Genomic DNA, 19,450 nt, shown 5'->3' with positions numbered 1-19,450 from the left:
ACATTTTAAATCATAATTATTCGAAAGCATTTCGGTGAGATCAGAGAATAAGTAAGCTTTCCCAACATTTTCCAGTGCATTGTGGCAAATTGTTGTATTAATTAAGTTAATTGTAGCGCTTCCAAGCCGATCATCCAATCGCGCGTAGAACGCCCGCACAATGAGAGCTGGGCGCGTAAAGAGCTACGCTCCGCCCGCGCGGATTGACCCTTCTCCTAGCCACCGGGTGCTCCCCTTTGACCGCTCAGTCTGGCGTGGTGTCAATTGAGTGCGTGTTCCGCTGCTCCGGTTGGACCTCAATTGAACGTGGAAAAGTGGAACGAAGCAGCCAGGAGGAGAACTCGGTGAGAAGCGAGTGAATCCAGTGGAACTCTCTGCTGAGTGGGGGATGAGTCAAAATAACATTGCAGACTTGTGAATTAAATCATTGTCGTCGATGTTGTTTGTTGTGAGCACGATTGTTGTATTCCCGGCTAAAAGTCGCATTGTTGTTGTGCGGTTTATTAGCATTGATTATGGATTTAATTCATTTTTTGTGTGTGAGCAAATAAATGACGAGTACTGGTTTGCAGTCGCTAATGGGCAGATGTAAGATGGAGTATCTACATTTTTTAGATGTTACAACTGTTCTGCTGATACTTTAAAAACCTCGAAATTTGTTGCTCGTTCTAAAAAACGCAGCTTTATTTGCAAGTTCACTACAAAGTTCTTATAAAATAGTAGTCATGTAACAAGGTAAGTGTCTTAGGACATATGCTCCCTTAAAAGCGTAGCAAGCTCTCATTGATTTTATCGTAGATCCAATCGATATAGTGATTGACACGGACATAGACACCCGGCCTGTTCTTGAAGCCGCAGTGCTGACCCCACGAAATAAGCCCGTACAGAGTCTCGCCATCTAAGAATATACATTTATGAAAAATAGTTCGTGTATCAGAACACATGTTAGCTATTCATACCGTCATCGGAGCAGACAAGTGGACCGCCTGAGTCACCTTCACACGCATCCACACTCTCATCCATGGAGCCGGCGCAGAACATGCCTGAAATAAGGTGGAACATGGGGGTTATTTCCTGCACTAACTAGTTTTACGCTCTTAGTACATCTACTTAGTGGTTAATTAATCAAAATAAAGCTCAAGTGGTACACACCTTCCGACATGGCTGATCCATACACATTTGATTGCTTGCAGACGTGATCGGCCAAAATGGGAAGCTCAGCGGAGCCCAAAACTTGAGCAGGAGCTAGAAAATATCAATAAGAATCACATTTATTGGTGCCCAGGATCGTTGTCTCATAAACTACTCACTGGACACGCCCGATTTAATAGATCCCCATCCGGAGATGGTGCACTTGCGGTCCTGGACGAGCTCAGCATTCTTATCCGGCAAGCAAATGGGCTGGACATAGTCACTAAATTTCAGAGGAGTCTTCAACACCACCAGGGCAATATCGTTGTTCATATGTGTTCCCTTGCGGAAGTTTTCGTGTAGGTACCAGTTCTCAATGAACGAATCTACCTCGGAGGACTCGGCTATGTTTGCGTAGTGATCTCCGACGCGGACGAAGTATGCTCCTTTGGGACTTCCATACAAACAGTGAGCGGCAGTGAGGAGATGCCGCTTGGATATCACCACAGCTCCACACCAATGACTGGAGATACCACCACGTCCGCGAGTCCTTATGGTAGCTTGCCAAGGATGACGACCCCGCTGAGCCACATTTCCCCTAACCACGCGCTCCTCTCGGTGGGCGTACTCATCGGTCAGGTCATCCTTGAAGATTCCGCATCGACGAGGAGTATGTACTGCCTTGCTAGATCGTTCCCACAGCCCAATTTGTGAATAGGTCTTCGGTGAGGTTTCCCGTCCGAGAGATCTACCACCTTTAATCTGATTCTGGGAATACCTCTGATTGCGAGGTGGTGGCCCAGCGCTGCAGTGCAGCGCCACATCTTCGGTGTGGTTGCAATTGTGCTCGCCCCAGTTCCAATGGTTACATTGGTCAATGCTTGTCTCGTTTCCAAAGCACATTACCTGATCGAGCCAAATGGGTCCATTGCTGTTGCCAAATATGTTCTTCTCGATTTTCTAGGACGTACAAGAGAAACGTTAAAACTAGTTATTCGGAAATTAAAGATTGTGTAATACCGCTGGTCCAAAGAAGCCCATTGAGTTGCAGGCAACTTGGGCAGACTTGAGATTAAAGTCATCATCACAAACACTGCCCCATACGCCATGGTGTTTCACCTCCAGGCGGCCTTCATTGGAATTGCGACCACCCTCTAAACGGTATTGAACGGGAGCCTAAAGGTATGATAAGGATTACATTACGGAGCATGTGGAAACTTTCAATTAACCCACCTGACAGACGGCTGCACACTCATCCGACTTATCCGCACAGTCTGGGGTATTGTCGCAGACAAAGGCTGGTGGTATGCATTCCTTGGAAGTGTGGCACAGCCAGTAGTTATTGGGACACTTCATCACCGGAACTTTGCAGGTCACGCCAGCCACTTCATCAACGCCGCAGTTGTGAACGCCCCAGCCTTTGAAGGCGCACTGACCCAGCTTGGTTTCATTGCCATGGCACTCGACCTCATCCATCAGGTAGTTAAAATCCTGGTTTGGGGGAGCATAAAAGGAGCTACCACGCACTTCTTGGGCGCCCATCCGAAAGCCAAGTTCTCGGCAAACGACATCGGCATCCTTTAAACCGAACTTGTCATCACACACATAGCCCCATTGACCGTTAGCTGGATAAGGATTTGGGATAATTTTCTGTTGGTATGATATTGTATTAAGATTTCTGGGAACCACTCACCCTTGACTTCAATACGGCCCATGTTTGGACTCTCGCCTCCTGATAGTCGCACCTCGTAGTCCGATGGCGGGCAGCTAGCCTCATCTTTGCCATTGGGGCAGTTTTTCTTTCCATCGCAGATCTCCTCCTTCTTCAGGCATTGGCCACTGCCGCAATCGAAATCGCATTGTGTATTGAAGCTTGAACGGGTAGCTAATTTGGGAGTCACTTCCTCAGCATTGGAAATGGGTAGTAGCGCCCAGTCATCATCCGGATCCTGATGTTGCGGAGTTTCATCCTCTTGTGGAAATGGGTTGGGCAGCTCCGGATGACGAAGATGGAAGTCAGCACTATGTTCATGTGGGTGACGGTGGTGGTGGTGTTGGTGGGGAGAGGAATTGGGATGGTGCTCGGAGAACGGATCGGGTAAATTTGGATGACGCCGGTGGTAGTCACGACTGTGACCAGGCGCAAGCCAATTAGTTTTCATTGTAGTTGTGGTTAGGCTGTCAGGATCTAACTCAGCCTTGCGAGTGCTCCGTTGAAAGTTTGTCGAGGCGTACGTGGTACTGGGATCTAGGGTCTGCTCGGTTCGGGACGTCTCCCTGGCATCTGGAAAAACATAGTCGTCGTCAACGGAGTCCAGGCTTTCCTGTTCACCCGCTTTAATCAGTTCGGCGTCAAAGTCAAGATCTGTTTTAGGTGTCTTGGAAGTTGGTCTTGGTGTGGTGGTAGTGGTTGACGGCTTACTAATCACAGACACTATGGCCGATTCAGCCTGCTGGGCCAGTTGCTCTTGGGCATTCCCACTGTGATTGAAATAGGGGCGCAGCAAAAGTTTGAGAGCTTCTTTAACAGCCGCTTGGGAGTTGGGACCAGATGCAGATCGATCTTGATTAATGCTTGGATTTGTCGACTGAGGACTATAAAACTTGTGGTCGAAAGGAGGAGGCACCAATACATTTCTCACTGTTGTGGTTAAGAAGTCGACATCGTCGTAGAAAGGTTCATCCAATTCAGGATTGAAGGGATCGGGATCTTGTGCTGGGGTCGTACTAGTCACAGGCACTTTGGCCCAAGGGGCGTCTCGAGAGTGGGCAATTCCTGCATAAGAGGGACTATAGTGGGGTTGTATGGGGTTTTGGAGAGAGGTTTTGTTATCCACAGGTGGATAGATGGGAAATGTGTGCAGTCGGTTAGCCAATTGCGGAGTTGGAGTCTGGGAAGATGAAGGGTTAGGAGTTGGAGTGGGTGTTGCGTTTACCAGAGGATCTGGCTTGGGAGGTAAGAGCCCACCATAAAGGTTGGATTCATTATATAAAGGAAACCCTGGGTTAGGGCTATGTCTTGGGGGAATTTTTGAGCCATGAAGCCTATTGTCAGGATCCAAAGGTTTTTGGTGGTATGGAAAACCACTGGAGTCAGGGCTGGATTCAACTGGTTGCTGTCTACCAATTGGCTTTGAGCCACTCGGTAACTGATCTGGATAAAAACGTGGTGGCGATCCCGGATGGGGTGGTAGTCCGTTCTGAGGATACTGGGGTATTTGTTCATCATCATAGTCCAAGTTAATGGGTTTCTGTCCGGGCAGACTATCGTGTGGTTGGGGTTCTTTGGCACCAGGAGAATGGGGAGAATAATCTAGATTTAATGGTTGCTGTCCGCCCAATGGATCCAGTGGTGGCATAGGTTTCCATCCGTTGCCAGGCGAGCCATAATCAATTCTGCGACTATAGTTCTGGCGCGATGGCACATGTTGTTTGTCTTCAACGGGCTGGCCGTAGTAGACACCTCCTGCATTAGTGGGTGCCATGGGGGCCAATGGAGTCTTATGGGTAGGATAATTACGGTTCGGCTGTAGCGATCCCTCCACATATAGAGTACTCTGTGTAGGACCACGTTGAACGTAGGATGTCTCCTGGCCAGACCAACCCGGGTTGTATCCATGGTGATGGTGATGCGGATTTTGTTCCACACCTACACCTGAAGGTCGCTGCATGTTCATATCCGTCCAACGGTCTCCGATCACCCGCGTTGTCGTGGTAGTTCTGGTTGTGTATCGGTTGCCGAACTGATCCCTGCCAGATGTCTCATATGACTTGGATTGGCGATTGTCTGTAAGCAGAAAAGGAAATTTGAAAAAACGGCAAGACATAGGCCAAGGGTTAGTAACCATTAGAGGGATCCATCCAACCGGAATTAACCCCCCGAACCAAATAGTCGGTCCGATCGTAACTGGACAGTTTATCATCCAGCACGCACACTCTGCGAGAAACGCTGAAAATCTGTTGGCTCGGACAGTCGTACATCTCCGCCTGGCCTGGTCCACACCGCAGGTACTTGGTGGGCACCCTCGGATGTGGTAGGGTTCCAGTTATTCCTTCGGGACAGGCAGTGACTGCGCCCACTAACATCATTTTCTGTGTCCACTCGAAAATGATGTGCAGTTCATTGATCGTGTAAAGACGATCCTCACGTTGCACCTGGCCAACGGGCTTACAGAATCCATGAGAGATACTGTAGTGTTGTTCACCCGGGCAATTCAACAATTTCATTCCGCTCGGGCCACAGCTCAGGTACTTTGAGCAATCGAAAGGATACACAACGAAACCAACGAAATCTCTGGGACAGTCCAAAGCTGCAAGGAAATGTTTAAGGGTAAGAAACATAGAGTCCGGAGTTTTTCACTCACAATTATCCTGATAAGTTTGAGTTCTTTCAAAGGGGACGCGATCCGTTTTATTTACGTGCTGTTCGGGCAAGCAGTAGCCTTGGGAAACACTGAACATATCGAGGGGCTGACATTGCCTAGGTAACGTATGACCATCGATGCAGGTCAGATAGCCTGTAGCGTCGAAAGGATTTGGAAAGAGGCCGCTAACCTTTTCTGGGCACAACAGAGGAGTTGGAATAGCATGGGGCGCATCTTGCTCAGGATAATAGCCGGAACCAGTTGATTGGGAAGGTGGCTGATATCCACCAGTTGATGACTGTGCTGGCTGATATCCACTATTTTGTTGAGAAGGTGGCTGGTAACCCCAATCTCTTTCTACAGGAGGCTGGTAGCCTCCGTTTAACTGAGAAGGTGGTTGGTAGGCTCCGTTTAACTCATTAGGAGGCTGGTAGCCTCGATTGCTGTCCACACGTGTTTGGTACCCTCCATTCAACTGAGAAGGTATCTGATGCCCATTGTTAGTTTCCGAAGATGGCAGATAACCTCCATTTGGTTGATTGTAGGGCTGGTATCCTCCTTTCACTGAATAGGGTGGCTGGAAACCTACGACAGTTTGCGAAGGGTTGTGAAAATCTTCATATGTTCGATTACTTTGTTGGAAACCTCCATGAGGTGGTAATGGTGGCTGATATCCTCCATTTGCTTGAGACGATGGTTGATTGGGTTGGTGGTAACCATCAAAAGTGTTTTGATAGGTTGGTGTGTAACCTCCATTACCTTGGTAGGTGGGTTGGTAACCTCCATTATTTTGAGAAGGTGCCTGGTAACCACCATTATTTTGAGAAGGTGTTTGATAACCACCATTATTTTGAGAAGGCGTTGGGTATCCTCCATTTGAATAGTAAGGTGCCTGATACTTTCCAGGCGGCTGATTGCCTCCGTCACGAGAGAGGCTACTCTCCGGTTCTGACTGCTCCTCTTCCTCAGCCCCCTCGTGACTTAACTCATGCTGCGTATCTTCTAAATACTCCACACGATCATAGGCTTCAGTGATCTTATCCCTAGCCGCACACTTTTGCTGGGATATGCTAAATGCTTCACCTTGGGGACAGCTTTCTACATGTGTTTGCTTATCCCAGCACACTATATACTTTGTGCAATCGAAAGGATGTAGGTAATAGCCCTGGGCTTGCGGAGGACAAGACAACGTTGTGGGGTCGTGAATAATGTTAGCTGCGAATGGAAAGGATGACGTAGTATGCATTTGATGGTTACATGAAATGTCTTACTCGAGAATTGCACACTGATGTAGGCATAGTCCAGATAGTCATGGGTGGAGAGGAGCTGTCGGACAACACACTCGCGTTGGGATAAACTGTATAGAGCTGTTGGCGGACAACTCACAATCTGTAAATGACCATTTCGGCAATTTACATAGTGACCCGCATGGAAGGGATATGGGTAGTTTCCACGAAGCACGGATGGGCACTCATTAAGTGGGGACTGTTGAATCTGAATGTCCTGGCTGCTATAAGTTGTCTGGATATGTAATTCCTCCCGGAACCTTACACGATCTTCACTGGACACCAGACGACTTGGCCGGCATGCTCGCTGGGATAAGCTGAAGGCCATTTGACTTTCACAACTTTGAATGCTCATCTTGCCGCCCTCAGAGCAACGTACATATTTGCCAGCGTCGTAGGGATAAAGATGAAGGCCGTTGGTGCCATCCGGACAAGCAGATAGTATCATAGCTGATGGATTTAGGTGCTGCACATTAAATATACATCAAGGATAGTAATCCAATGAAGGACTTACTCTGGTCGATGCTGATAACAGAGACTTTGTAAGTCACATAGTCGCTGTAAACCAACTGTGTCTTTGGCTGGCAAATACTCTTAGATATACTGAACACATATTCAGACTGACAACTTTGAACCGCCAATTTACCAGCCTGGCAAAGGAGGAACTTTGTTTGGTCGAATGGGTGAACAAATTGACCGTTCACTCCGGAGGGACACAATAGATCTGTCAGATGCTCGGCATGTGGGTAAGAAGGGGCTAGAAAAGGTTTAGTCATTATATCTTAATCTAAAAAGGCAAGCAGAGAATGGGTAGCAAAATGGGCAACCAAGACCGAAATGAAGAAGCAGGTGAATCGAGCGAAATAGACAAGTAAATCCGTAGAGATCGACTTACGCGGTGTCGGTAATATTGGGAGAATATCCAATGGTTTCGATGGGTAACTAGGCCCTATGTTATTCTGGGTAACTGGGGTTTGTCCATGAATGAATGAACTTCTTCCACTGCAGTCCACCTGATTGGCGTGATCGCAGATATTTTTGGTAGTACTGAAAGCTGTGCCCGGACCACAACTCTTTACAAAGGTTTGCCCATTTGAACATTCCAAGAACTTCGTGCAATCGAATGGGTGGGCATGATTTCCAGAGGATCCAGGTGGGCAGGAAATGTCACCGGTTTCACCGAAACCCCTTTCGGACTCCGCTCCATCCGATTCGTAAGTCGTAACAGTCGTAGTTTCAATTAAATATTCGACATGATCGGTCGGTCCTTTACACTGTTCCTTTGGTACGCATTTCTGATTGGAGAAACTGAAAATTTCTCCCGGTGTACAACTCTCAATGAAGGTCTGCTGATTCCAGCACCTGACATACTTGGTGCAATCAAAGGGATGCAGATAGAGTCCCTGGGCTTGTGGAGGACAGGAAAGCGTCGAACGATCCACAATAAACTCAGCTGGAAACGAAAAAGTGCTCTGAAATCAAGTAAATCCGTAATAAGATTCCTTGATATGCTTACTGGAAAGTTCAGCACTGATATAGGAGTAATCCAAGTAATCATGGGCAGAGAGGAGGCGACGAGGCACACATTGCCGCTGGGAAAGGCTGTAAAGCTGTCCAGTGGGACAGCATACGATCTCTAAAGCTCCATATTGGCACCTGACGTAGTGGCCAGCATGGAATGGATAAGGATAATTCTTCTGGACATTGTGTGGACACGATCTAAGTGAAGACAGCTGGCCTTGAACATTTCCCCGTATGTCTTGTGAAGTATAAGTGGTCTGAACTTGGACTTCCTGCCAGAACTGCACCCTATCAGAGCTGTGCACTTGACGACTTGGAAGACAACTTCTTTGGGATACACTGAACGCCATCTGGGTGCCACAACTTAGAATGGTCATCCTGCCACCAGACGAGCACTGAACGTACTTTTCAGCATCGTAGGGATACAAGAAGATGCCGTTGATGTTACCAGGGCACTCATTAAGGATTAGGGCTATTAAAATATTATGATAAATTCTAGTTGACAGATATGATAAATTAACTTACAATACTCATAGCTGATTTGGGAGATAATTAATGTGACATAGTCGGTAAAGGCTAATTGTGGTTTCAACTGACAGTAGCGCCTCGAAATGCTGAACACATAATTGGGTAGGCAGTTTTGCACAGCCACCTTACCATCCTTACAACTAAGGAACTTTGTTTGATCAAAGGGGTGAACAAATTGGCCAACGGCTCCCACTGGACACATGAGATAGTTGACCTGAATCTGAGCCGACGTGAAGGAGGAAGCTGTTACAATTCAAAGGGATCAGAATTAGAGTCTATCAACTAAGGAAGCAAGCAAAGCATGTACAGCGTAATATGAGAAAATAACCCCAAATGAAAAAGCAGATGAACCAAGCGAGGCCAAGCAGTAGGGATAAGTAATGAAATGACACTTACAGGAGGTCCGAGGGGAGTCAGAATACACACATACCGAAGAGGAGCCATCGAAGATGTGGCCCAGTGGACACTGTTCCACCTGAGGCTTAACCCCAATTCCGCACCTCAAATACTTGTGCACGTCGTGCGGATGTGGACGAAGCCCACGTGTACCGGGTGGACAGCCCAAGTCATCCAAAGGCAACGCAGGGTACCCTAACCGAGTGTTAGTCAAAATTTTTGAACTTAAATCACTCATACGTACCATGGCCAGAGGTATCATCTCGTACTGCTCCAGTTCCCGATCCGCACTTGGCCAAATCCTTGTGCACACAGACCAGCGATGCTGGACTAAAGGCAGTTCCTGGTGCGCAGTCCATAATAAAAGCTTGACCATTGGCGCAGTTAAGGAACTTGCTGCAATCCGTAGGATGCGGTTGCAATCCATTCACTCCGGGCTGACACTTGGGTTCACTATCTAATTGCCTCAGTCTTCCCAGTCGAGTAGATTCGGATTCCGCAGATGGGCAAACCACATTGCTAGGATGATCGCACACTTGGGTCCTGCCATTGAACAGAGTTCCGGGCGAACACGTCTGAATGGTGGGGCTGCCATCGAAGCAGTTCACATAGCGATGACAGTCGTGGGGATATGCAACCAGACCCGTAAAATGCGGCGGGCACGCCGAATCCCGATGGTAAATAGGCTGCTGCTGGTCGCCTCCGTAACTCGAGTGTGCGTTCCCTGCTGCTGATAAGCCAACTGGTTCCGACTGCTCGCTGTGGTAGCCACTGCCTGATCGATAAGCTTTAGCCCCGGGTCGCTGTCAAAAGCGCAATTATGAAATATTATTGAACAACCGTAGTAATTAGAGACAATATTTTGCTAATAGCTTGTAATTAAGTTCAATTAAAATTGCAGTCTTTACTTTAACTTTAAGCAACATTTTTAGTTTCACTAAAATCTTAAAAACTTTTAAAAAATCTAGAATTTTTGTACATATTATCCTTTAAAAAACAAAAACTGAAATTATTAATAAACTTTCTACACTAACATCCACTAGCAGGATCGCCAGCCAAAGGCCAAGGAGCCACTTGGCCATCATTTTACGTTTCCGCTTTATAAGTATTTGAATTTAAATATTTCTTATAATGCACCGATGCTGATAGCAACTACACAATTGTTTTTTTCGCGCTTTAAAATCTTCGTTGTGATCCCGTCCGACTTCCAGGCTCGACTGACCCACACCCAGATCGCATTTCAATTCAATTGGACTCGGGATGAATCTCTATCTCTGCCGCCGCTGATAGATGCTCTCGTTTGTCGCTAAACCAATTGAGTGGACCACACTATCAGGGCTTGTAATCTCAAGACCTTTTTACTGTCTTATCGCCTTGTTTTGTTTGCATTTCTTTTGGGGTTTTTCACTCGTTTATTTACTTCTAGGAATCCGAGATGTTGGAGCTTAAGAATGATGATGATGAATTACAGTGGCGCAGTCGCATTTAAGGGTTGTCTATATTTATATACATATGTCACCCGTATTACTACGAGACTAGATCATTTGGCTGCCGGCTTATCAGCCGGTGGCCTCTCGGCAAGTCCTAGCCTCTGCTGTATTTTTAGCCAGAGCAGATCGTACGGATCACTGAGTTCCGTTTGTGTTTTGGGAATTCCCACAGATCGTCGCACTTCCGGCGAGAGGATGAGCAGATTTTGAGCAAGGCCAAAACTGCTGGAAGCTACCCAGTATACACATATAGCTGAAGGCACTGTACAGGCTACTGGAACCATCACAACACTCAATCCACGGAACACATTGTTGGCGATGTTCTGCAAGCGAGTGGAAGGACGAGTTCTGGACATGGTTTGCACTTCAATGATGGCCAAGTTGATGAGACCTAATGCTACAGGCAGGATATAGGAGTTGTCCACCACCGTGAGGTTTGGTATCCAACCAAATCCGCCAACGGTCATTTCGGTGGTCACGATTTGAGCTTGAATGGACGTGGGATCCGGCAGCATGTACACTAGATTGCGCAGAGCCACGGATTGGAAGATCCACAGGGGAATCTGACCCCATAGCACAATCATGGTCTTCATGGGATGGCAGTTATCCCGAACTATAAGGTTCTGCCACTGCTTCTTGATCTGTAAGATAATTAGCATGAGGAGGAGTGTCTCGCAAACATTTTAATTTGAACAAACCGAACGCCGATAAACAATCTGAGTCTGCTTTTCGCTCCACTTGAACTTGTGCTTGGCCATGGCTGCCTCTTTTTTCAGTTCCTCCACAATGGCCGGCATCTCCAGCGCTATCTTCTCGATTCTGGCGGTGATTTTGTGCTGATAAATGGTCAAAGGCAAGGTGACCACGCTCCGGAAAAGGACAGTGGACAGCACGATGGACGCCCACCAGGGCAGGCCGCTGTAGTCGTGGATCTTAATGAGGACATCCTGCATATAGGCCACCGGCGTGCTGTTGGACAAGGTCTGCCAATATCCCACTAATCCACCGGCATTTGCCAGTTGGACACTCGCGGCAGCCGCTTCTGTGGACGCCAGACGATGATTGTATGTGTGATTCGCAACAGTTGTTCCTTGGTATGCGTATTTGTAGATGCCAGCAATTGTTGGACTTCGACAGGTTCGCAAAAGAAGCAAAGCTGACATTTTTAATTAATATAAAACCAATAATCAACGTAAACAACTAAATAGAATCAGCAGTGCGAGCTGTTATCATTATGAACAGCTGATTGTTACCATAACACGGCTTCAAACAGTGTGGCCGTAGCAACGCATTGTAGTTGCATTAACCCTTAACTAACGAATCATTTTTTTGCTATCCGAAATTAGGAAACATTGAAATGCAGTTATTAATTTGAAATAATTTAATCATTGATAAAAGAACAACAAAATGTATTCATTAATTATATACAATTCAGTAAACAAATAAGCAAAAAATGATTTGGTTTTATACGACAGCAACACTTATATATCCTTTGCTTTTTTAATCATTTTGAAATTTCTAAATTAATAATTATCTCCGCTTACTTAAAATGGGTAGACCTAATTTAAGTGCACAGATTGATTTTTAATTGAAGTTTTATTTCATACGTATATGCTTTAGATAAAATTGTGCTTGCATTCATATTTGTTTTCTTGGTCTTGGCATATTTGCGACCTCGTGTGACGGTCACTCTAATTTGGCATTTTAAATTGTGCAGCGTACTCGGCTGCACTTGCAACTTTTCATTGTTTGAAACGCAATTAACATTTAAATCGAGTAATGAATTTTAGCCAACGCCAACCAGAATGGCACACAATACCATCGGTGGCACTAAGTCACATATTCGACTATCTAAATCCCCAGGATCGTCGGTCGGCAGCGGGTGTATGTTTTTCTTGGCGACATGCCTTTTTTCAAAAACGGTAAGTTTGTCACTGTGTGGGTGTGTCCGTATCAGTGTAGGTGTAGGTATTTGTGTATGTGGCTGAAATGTTTAATTTCAGTACTTATTGGGTATATTTCCTTTGTTACTGCCCCTTATATTATATAGCCGTGGGTTAATCAAGCGCAAAAACACATCTGTGCAAGCAAGAACGAATCGTAGACCCCAAAACTTGTTCGACGTTTATATGTTGTATTCTTCGCATTTGGCAAGCTTTCAATGTGTGGGGCAAGCACCTAGGTCTGTTTGTTTATATTAGTGTTGAAAAAAGGGGAAAGTCCACGATAAGAGGAATTCCCCCTGCCAATAAATGCAATTAATTAAATTAATTGATGCGATGAGCTGTGAGCTGTAAATTGCGATCTTAGCGATTGCGAGAAAGATACTTATTTTTCTTACCTATATGTGCTTTTCTATGCTGATTCATTTACCATATTGTACTTATAATAATTTTCCTACGTTATTTAAATTAATTATATTGGTCTTTTGGACTAAAAAATAGAAAAAAATAAGCCCTATTTGTATTTTAGTATTTACAACTATATATAATTAATCATTACCTATTATTATTACCTATCACCCCTCAGCTATTTTAGAAACTTTCGCTTTCAATTGGATGTGGGATGCGATGATCAGTTGGCCTTCTTCCATCGCTCCATGGCCAACTTGGCCAGGGAACTGATAGTAGTCTTCGACTTTCAAAATGCATTTCACATCCAGAAAATGCGACATCTGCTATACAAGTAAGTTTGCTTTAGAAAACCCAATGAGGACTCAACCTAAGCATTTTCCATCCCGCAGAGTGGCGCGCTGTGATAACATCCAGAAATTGCGTTTCCAAACCCACAATGTAGGCCTCGTTGCCATCGGAAACATGCAAAGTGAGCACTTGTTGGCCATCGAACAGTATGTACCATTAGAAATAAATAAGTTCAATAGTTAAATATCCTGACAATCCCAACAGATGCTTTGTGGAGCCACTAACTCTGATTTTAAGCCGCAAGCGTCAGCCCTGCCAGCTTCTGGACCTTGGAGCCATCGAGGCCCTCTCATACTATGGCCATGATTTTCTAAACGCTATGGGAAAACCACAGGAACTGCTGCAGCTGACACTCGCGAGCATTAAGTACGATCCTAGTCACTATCCCATCCTCTCGTTGGACTCGACCCTGCTGCAGAAATGCGCCGCCCTGCAGGTGCTCTCCCTCGACTACGACACACTTTCCGACGAACTGCTGCACACTATCCAGGTGCTTCCGCTGCGGAAACTTTTGATCGCAGTGCACGGCCTGGATAGCAAAGAGTATCCCGACGTGTCGGAGACGGCCTGGTCTAACTTTTCGGATCACTTTTCGAGCATTGAGTTGGTGCTGACCCTTGTGTATGCCTATGAGGCCATCGCACTACTGCAGCATCGTGTGCTGCGTAGAAATATGCCCATAACCCATGTGCGACTGCTATTCTGCGAAAAGATGAACGCCGAAGCCTTGGACTGGATGTCGTTGCATTACAAGGAAACGCTGCGCAGCATTCACTATGTGGACGCGCCCTACAAATATTCCAATCGTATGAACCAAACTCGCCACGCCTCTTTACGCCAGGACCCATTCGTAATGATGGCCTGGCGCTGCAAACGGCTGGAGGAGATCGTAGTGCACGGGTACTTGATGGATCCGCATAACCTCGTGGGCATTGCCCGGCTTCTGGGTCGGCAGCTAAAGCGTCTGGAAGTCTCCATGATCGATTGGTCAGGCGCTCCTTTGCTGAAACCCTACGATGAAGTGAGTTCTTTAAAACGTCCTGTAACTAAACGAGTAACTTAATTGATTATCCTGCAGGAGATAAGCACCATACTGGGACAACAATGGCAGCCCATCAGCCTTGACAAAATGCCGCCATCGTTGTACTACGACAACAAGTTACGCGATCAGTTCGTGTACGAAATGCTGCGCCAGGATCTCAGCCAGTAAGTGGTCGAAATAGGAAATTACTCAAATATAACCAAAAATTGAAGCAGTCATCAAGTGAACGAAGGAAATGCAAACATGACACGTGATCAAATCGAGCGCATAGAAATTAATTTATAAATTGCAAAACCTAATTACGTAGCTAAAACAAAACCCAAAAGAATAATGTAAGCAAAAAGAAAATTTAATCGTCATAATAAGTTTTCAAAATTTGTATATGTAAACCAAACTTTTTGATTGGCAAGCATTTCATAGATGTTAAATTTCCTAAGTTCTTAGCCTTTGTAATCAAAATTGCGATTAGCCCTTGTTTATTAGTACAAAAGCGACAGATCAAGAGCGATAGGAATGTTAGGAGCAATGCAAAAGACTTGAGCACTTCACAAATTTATGTAATTATGTAACGGGGGCGGGATGAGTTTGTTGAAAGCAGCTAGAGAAACATCATTTTATAAGCAACAACAACTGTGATTCAAACGAAATGCAAAAGGGAATGCAACAGATGCAAATGCTATACCCAGCTCTCATACAAAACATAACAAAAACGACAACAGCAAATTGTTAAGCGAATTGTCTAGTTAGCTAAGTTTAAAGTAACAAAAAGTGTTGAAAATGTTTGTAAAACCAAAACTACGACCAATGTCAAATTGTTTGCTCAAAACGACGCAATTGGCACAAATTGTTAACCTTTGTAGTAGTGTGAATAAGTACAGAATCTGGCGCTCAATTGTGATAAACCAACAAACAACAACATAAGCAAATGTAACAACAACGAGATCTAGATCCTCGTTCGCTAAGCGCCGCCATTTGTGTAGTTTAAAGTGATATTACCAGCAACAGCAAAGCAAAATGTAAGCAAATACAAAACACCACACAGATATATATGTATTGTACGTAATAGCCAAATGGAGCTAAGAAAGTAGCTGTCCTGCGTGGTGCGTGCTTTGTGGCCAGATAAACGGGCCAGAAAGCCAGGAAATTGTAAGACCCAAATCCAACATTTAAGTATTTCGTAGCACAGGCATTAATTATACAACTATGTACTATATTTAAACTATGTTTGCACAAAACAGCAGCGTGTTGTTACGAGCCGCGGCTCATCCTCCGCAGACATGCTTGCCGACCAACAAGTACAACAGCAACAATGACAACATCAACAACAACAACAACAAAAATGGTACCTGAAGATCATGCCGAGCATTTAAAGAACAACCACAAAGTACTTGCTCAAATGTAACAATCTAAACAAACACAAAATCTATTGAAACAGAAGACTGAACGATAAAGAGGGTGTTGACCTTGTTGTCAGAGCAAAACGGAGGATGGCAATTGGTTTCTGGGACAAGTAACAACCGCAAAACAAAATGCGATCTCAAAGACAACTCCTACAACTATCCAATCGACCATCTATATTTGTATGTATGAATGTATCTATATGTAACCAATGCATGTAATCATTTTTTATGAACTGCAATAGCAAATATTATTTTTTGTAAAACGAATGCAATTCATGTGTAATGCGCGAAGCAAACTAAGAATGTTTGTCAAACAGCAACCGCAACACGGCCACAGAAAAGTCAAAACAAGAACAGAGTCTGGGGTCATTAAGAGATTGCAAATCGACGGCCTAAATTATGTTACCAGACCTGTTTCTATGTGGCTGTGCATTTAATTTAAGTCTAGTACGTATCAACACAACAACCAACACCAACAACAAATGTGATAAAAGTGTCATGCTGCTTCCACGAACAACAGAATGTGCAAAATACGACCTAAGATACTGCACTATTGAAGCAATGAGAAGGGTAGTGAGCATTGGAAAGGCAGGGCCAGATTAATGGGGGATATAGGTTATATGGGCTCTATTTTATAGCACTCTGACACACCAATTTCTATAGTATTATTTTCCAAATTAAACGCTTAATTAAATGGCTACAAGGGAATTCGAAGTTGCCTTCAGAAATTACTCACAGCGCGTTGTTAAATTAATAAAAAAAAGAGTTAGCTCCGAATATTGTTTATCGAGGAGTTACATTTGTAAAAAGTTAAAGGAAAGTGCTATTACCCAAAATAAAGTGTCATAATGCTATAAAATAGAGCTAGGACTTTAAAAGATCGTTAGCTCAATATCCAGCCAGAAGTAATCGTCAATCAATGGATTCATTCAATTACAATCAACGTAAATGAAACAAGTATTAAGTTTTTCTGTTATACTAGTGTCACTTCCAACGCTGCTGTATATGAGTAAGGTTCTTTTGGTATACTTACTACAAAACAAATATATTTTATATGCCATTTATTGTATTTAAATTCGATGAGAGCGAAAACAATTTTGTAAACCATTCCACAACCACAACAAAACAATGCGATTTATGCTAACGTATGTACTGATCCAGTAGCAACACTGCAGAAGGAGGAAAAAAGACCAACCAAGTTTAAGATAAGTGTTGATCGATAACAACAACAAGTCAGGGTGTTAATATATGTAGGGTATGTAGGGTATGCTCGATGTCGACCTTCAGGGGAACAACAAGTGTGACATGGGCGAGGAGGGTAGAAAATCTGAAAGACGATATGTATGACAGCCGTGCATTAACAACAATGTTTATATATATGTATATGCAAGTTATGCTTAAAAGTTATAAGAGCAAAAGTGAAGAAAGCTGTGATACAACAAGATCCAACAAAAAGGGCAAACGACAACCGACAACACACAAAGATAACACCAACACATTAAACTACAAAACCAACAGACAAGCCAATTCGAAACGTGTGCGACCAACAAAACCAATGTTAACAACCTTTCCGGAACTGAGAACCAGGAGAAGTTCCGACCGGACCATCTGAAATGAAATGGCCAACGAGAAGAATTCAAAGTGAATTATAGGAGATCGGATCAGATCCAGTAGTAGCTAGCTTAGCGGGTTAACGAAGGACGAAGCAAAGTTTAGAACCGAAGTGTTTGAGTGAATCAACAGCGTGCGGAATTAGATTGATATTCCAGTCAGGATGAAAAGTGAAGAAGGGAATGATTCAAATGTTAAATTATATATCGATATGTAGTAAAACACAGACAAAAATGCACATAGCTTAAAATATATGAAAGCAAACGTTTTATTTAAAGTCAATTTCCATTTGATTTGCCATGATTATGTTTTGTGCAAGATTTTAAAGCTTAATCAACCGAGGCCAACGACAGTTTGTGTGGCATATGCAATATCATTACCATGTAAGACAACCAAGAAATATAAACCAATTAAAGCGTAGCAAACAAAATGCATTCAATTGAAAAACCAATAAAAATGTTTGAAACTTAAATCGAAATTGTGCTCCTAATTATTTAAGGAGGGGCTCCAATGTTATCCTTTCCCAGGGTATAAATCTTTATTTTCGTTGCATACTTTGCGGGTTGGGTTATACAATATTTAATACTGTGAGCCAAAGGTGGCCGATTAAAAGTACATAATTCGTGATAATAAAAACTTAGTGTCAACAAAAACAGAACACCCACACTCGCATGAACTTCCGCTGAGCAACGCAAGCGCTCCAGGATGTTGCGAGCTTTTCTCAGTCCTTGAACTTTTGACCTTGTTTCTGGTCGCCTTTCTCGCTGCCGCGGTTATGTAAGCAGCTGCACGTATCATTATGCAACCTGTCCACGGATTCACGGACTCTGGGCGCTTGCCATTGCATCCTTGCCGTTTCAGTGGCTCTCAAACTGCAGAGGCTTCGGCGAGCGATAAGACCCCAATCATCATCGCCCAGGCCAATTAAGTGGGCTTTGCAAAATAGATAGCGCTGTTGAATGAATGACTGAACAGTACGCTCGAGTTTATTATCTTTATCTTTGATTTATTTGCCCACGACAGACAACCGACGAAAGGCGTCAGCAGCGCTTTTTCCACAAAATTTGATAGTTTTGGCCAGGGACAAACGCTGCAGTAAGCCATATAAATAGTAAACGTACAACTGATAGTGCCAATTGCAGAAGTGACTAGTCCAGTGCCCAAAAACTCTTTCTACCATTTCTATCCTAAATGTTTCTTTTATTGATTAGGCAGCCTTTTGGCCAGGTTCAACGCGATTATTGACACATAGCGGTGGCATAGCGTAAGCCTATGAGTAACATTGTGAATCGGAGAGTACACGGAAATAAATATTGAAATGGTGCACAGAGAAAAATAATTAGGTATTAACAGAAAATTCCTTGATTTAAAATTTAAAAATAAATATTGGCTAGTGTCTTCGAATAAATATAAATAAATCTTTTATAGTAGTTATCTCTAAGCCCTCGCTGTTGGAAACTGATTAAAGTCTTCTGGGTTTTTTTTTCGGGTGTACCTGCCACAGAACCCGTGGGTTCGTTGGGAAACGAATCTCGTGAGAAAAGCTTCGTCGCAAGTGCAGCTACAGCTAGGAAACATTGGCGTCGGCGCTCTCCGTGCTCCCCATTCTCTTTGGGGCTCTCTCGGTTGGATGCCGTCGTAGCCGTAGTCTCGTCGCTTTTGCCGCCAGTAGAGCAGTCGATTTTCGCACGGAGCACGACAGTCGAAAAAACTTGAAAGAAGCATTCAACAGCAGAAGAGTGCCAGTCGAGAGAAAATTAATTTTGTACCTTTTACTCAAAATCAAACAACACACAATCGAGACCAGTCCTCGATATTTGACCAGCTGTGAAGCATTTAAACGAAACGAACCTTTTGATACACGAAAAACGCGAACGGAAAACCCTCCGGAAAAGCACTTGCAACACTTTCTAGTCGTTTTATTATCCAACACAGGCAGAAAAGGTGAGTGCACGCAGAAGGGGTCATGCTGCAAGTCC

The 19,450-nt window shown here is 44.3% G+C and overlaps 3 protein-coding genes across 5 annotated transcripts; 1 reads left to right on the top strand and 2 right to left on the bottom strand.

Annotated features, from left to right (window-relative positions):
• Window positions 1-655: 655 nt before the first annotated feature.
• LOC117139728 lies at window positions 656-10,352 on the bottom strand. Of its 3 annotated transcripts, XM_033302264.1 has the most exons (17): window positions 10,261-10,352; window positions 9,471-10,029; window positions 9,227-9,421; window positions 8,828-9,073; window positions 8,298-8,774; window positions 7,677-8,234; window positions 7,296-7,538; window positions 6,767-7,231; window positions 5,496-6,710; window positions 4,977-5,441; window positions 2,825-4,918; window positions 2,365-2,756; window positions 2,152-2,307; window positions 1,311-2,091; window positions 1,153-1,245; window positions 960-1,043; window positions 656-898 (listed from the first exon to the last, which is right to left on the bottom strand). In XM_033302264.1, the coding sequence occupies exons 1-17, from the start codon at window positions 10,309-10,311 to the stop codon at window positions 762-764; spliced, it is 8,211 nt and encodes a 2,736-aa protein (XP_033158155.1). In that variant the 5' UTR covers window positions 10,312-10,352; the 3' UTR covers window positions 656-761. The 3 variants fall into 3 exon arrangements, with proteins under 3 accessions (XP_033158155.1, XP_033158156.1, XP_033158157.1); XM_033302265.1 differs by lacking the exons at window positions 7,677-8,234; window positions 8,298-8,774; window positions 8,828-9,073; window positions 9,227-9,421; XM_033302266.1 differs by lacking the exons at window positions 4,977-5,441; window positions 5,496-6,710; window positions 6,767-7,231; ... (3 more) ...; window positions 8,828-9,073; window positions 9,227-9,421.
• A 394-nt stretch (window positions 10,353-10,746) lies between these two features.
• Window positions 10,747-11,974, bottom strand: LOC117139730 (cytochrome c oxidase assembly protein COX18, mitochondrial). The gene is made up of 2 exons (XM_033302267.1): window positions 11,415-11,974; window positions 10,747-11,357 (listed from the first exon to the last, which is right to left on the bottom strand). The coding sequence occupies exons 1-2, from the start codon at window positions 11,877-11,879 to the stop codon at window positions 10,767-10,769; spliced, it is 1,056 nt and encodes a 351-aa protein (XP_033158158.1). The 5' UTR covers window positions 11,880-11,974; the 3' UTR covers window positions 10,747-10,766.
• A 437-nt stretch (window positions 11,975-12,411) lies between these two features.
• LOC117139850 (F-box only protein 33) lies at window positions 12,412-17,943 on the top strand. The gene is made up of 5 exons (XM_033302497.1): window positions 12,412-12,638; window positions 13,246-13,401; window positions 13,460-13,564; window positions 13,623-14,439; window positions 14,497-17,943. Exons 1-5 carry the CDS (start codon window positions 12,496-12,498, stop codon window positions 14,626-14,628), a joined length of 1,353 nt encoding a protein of 450 aa, XP_033158388.1. The 5' UTR covers window positions 12,412-12,495; the 3' UTR covers window positions 14,629-17,943.
• The last annotated feature ends 1,507 nt before the right edge of the window (window positions 17,944-19,450 follow it).

The sequence above is a fragment of the Drosophila mauritiana genome, chromosome 3L (genome assembly GCF_004382145.1).
Source record: "Drosophila mauritiana strain mau12 chromosome 3L, ASM438214v1, whole genome shotgun sequence".
In the NCBI taxonomy this organism is placed as follows: Eukaryota; Metazoa; Arthropoda; class Insecta; order Diptera; family Drosophilidae; genus Drosophila; species Drosophila mauritiana.
The sequence above is the reverse complement of the archived record's forward strand: the minus strand, read 5'-3'. Positions and strand labels throughout refer to the sequence as shown.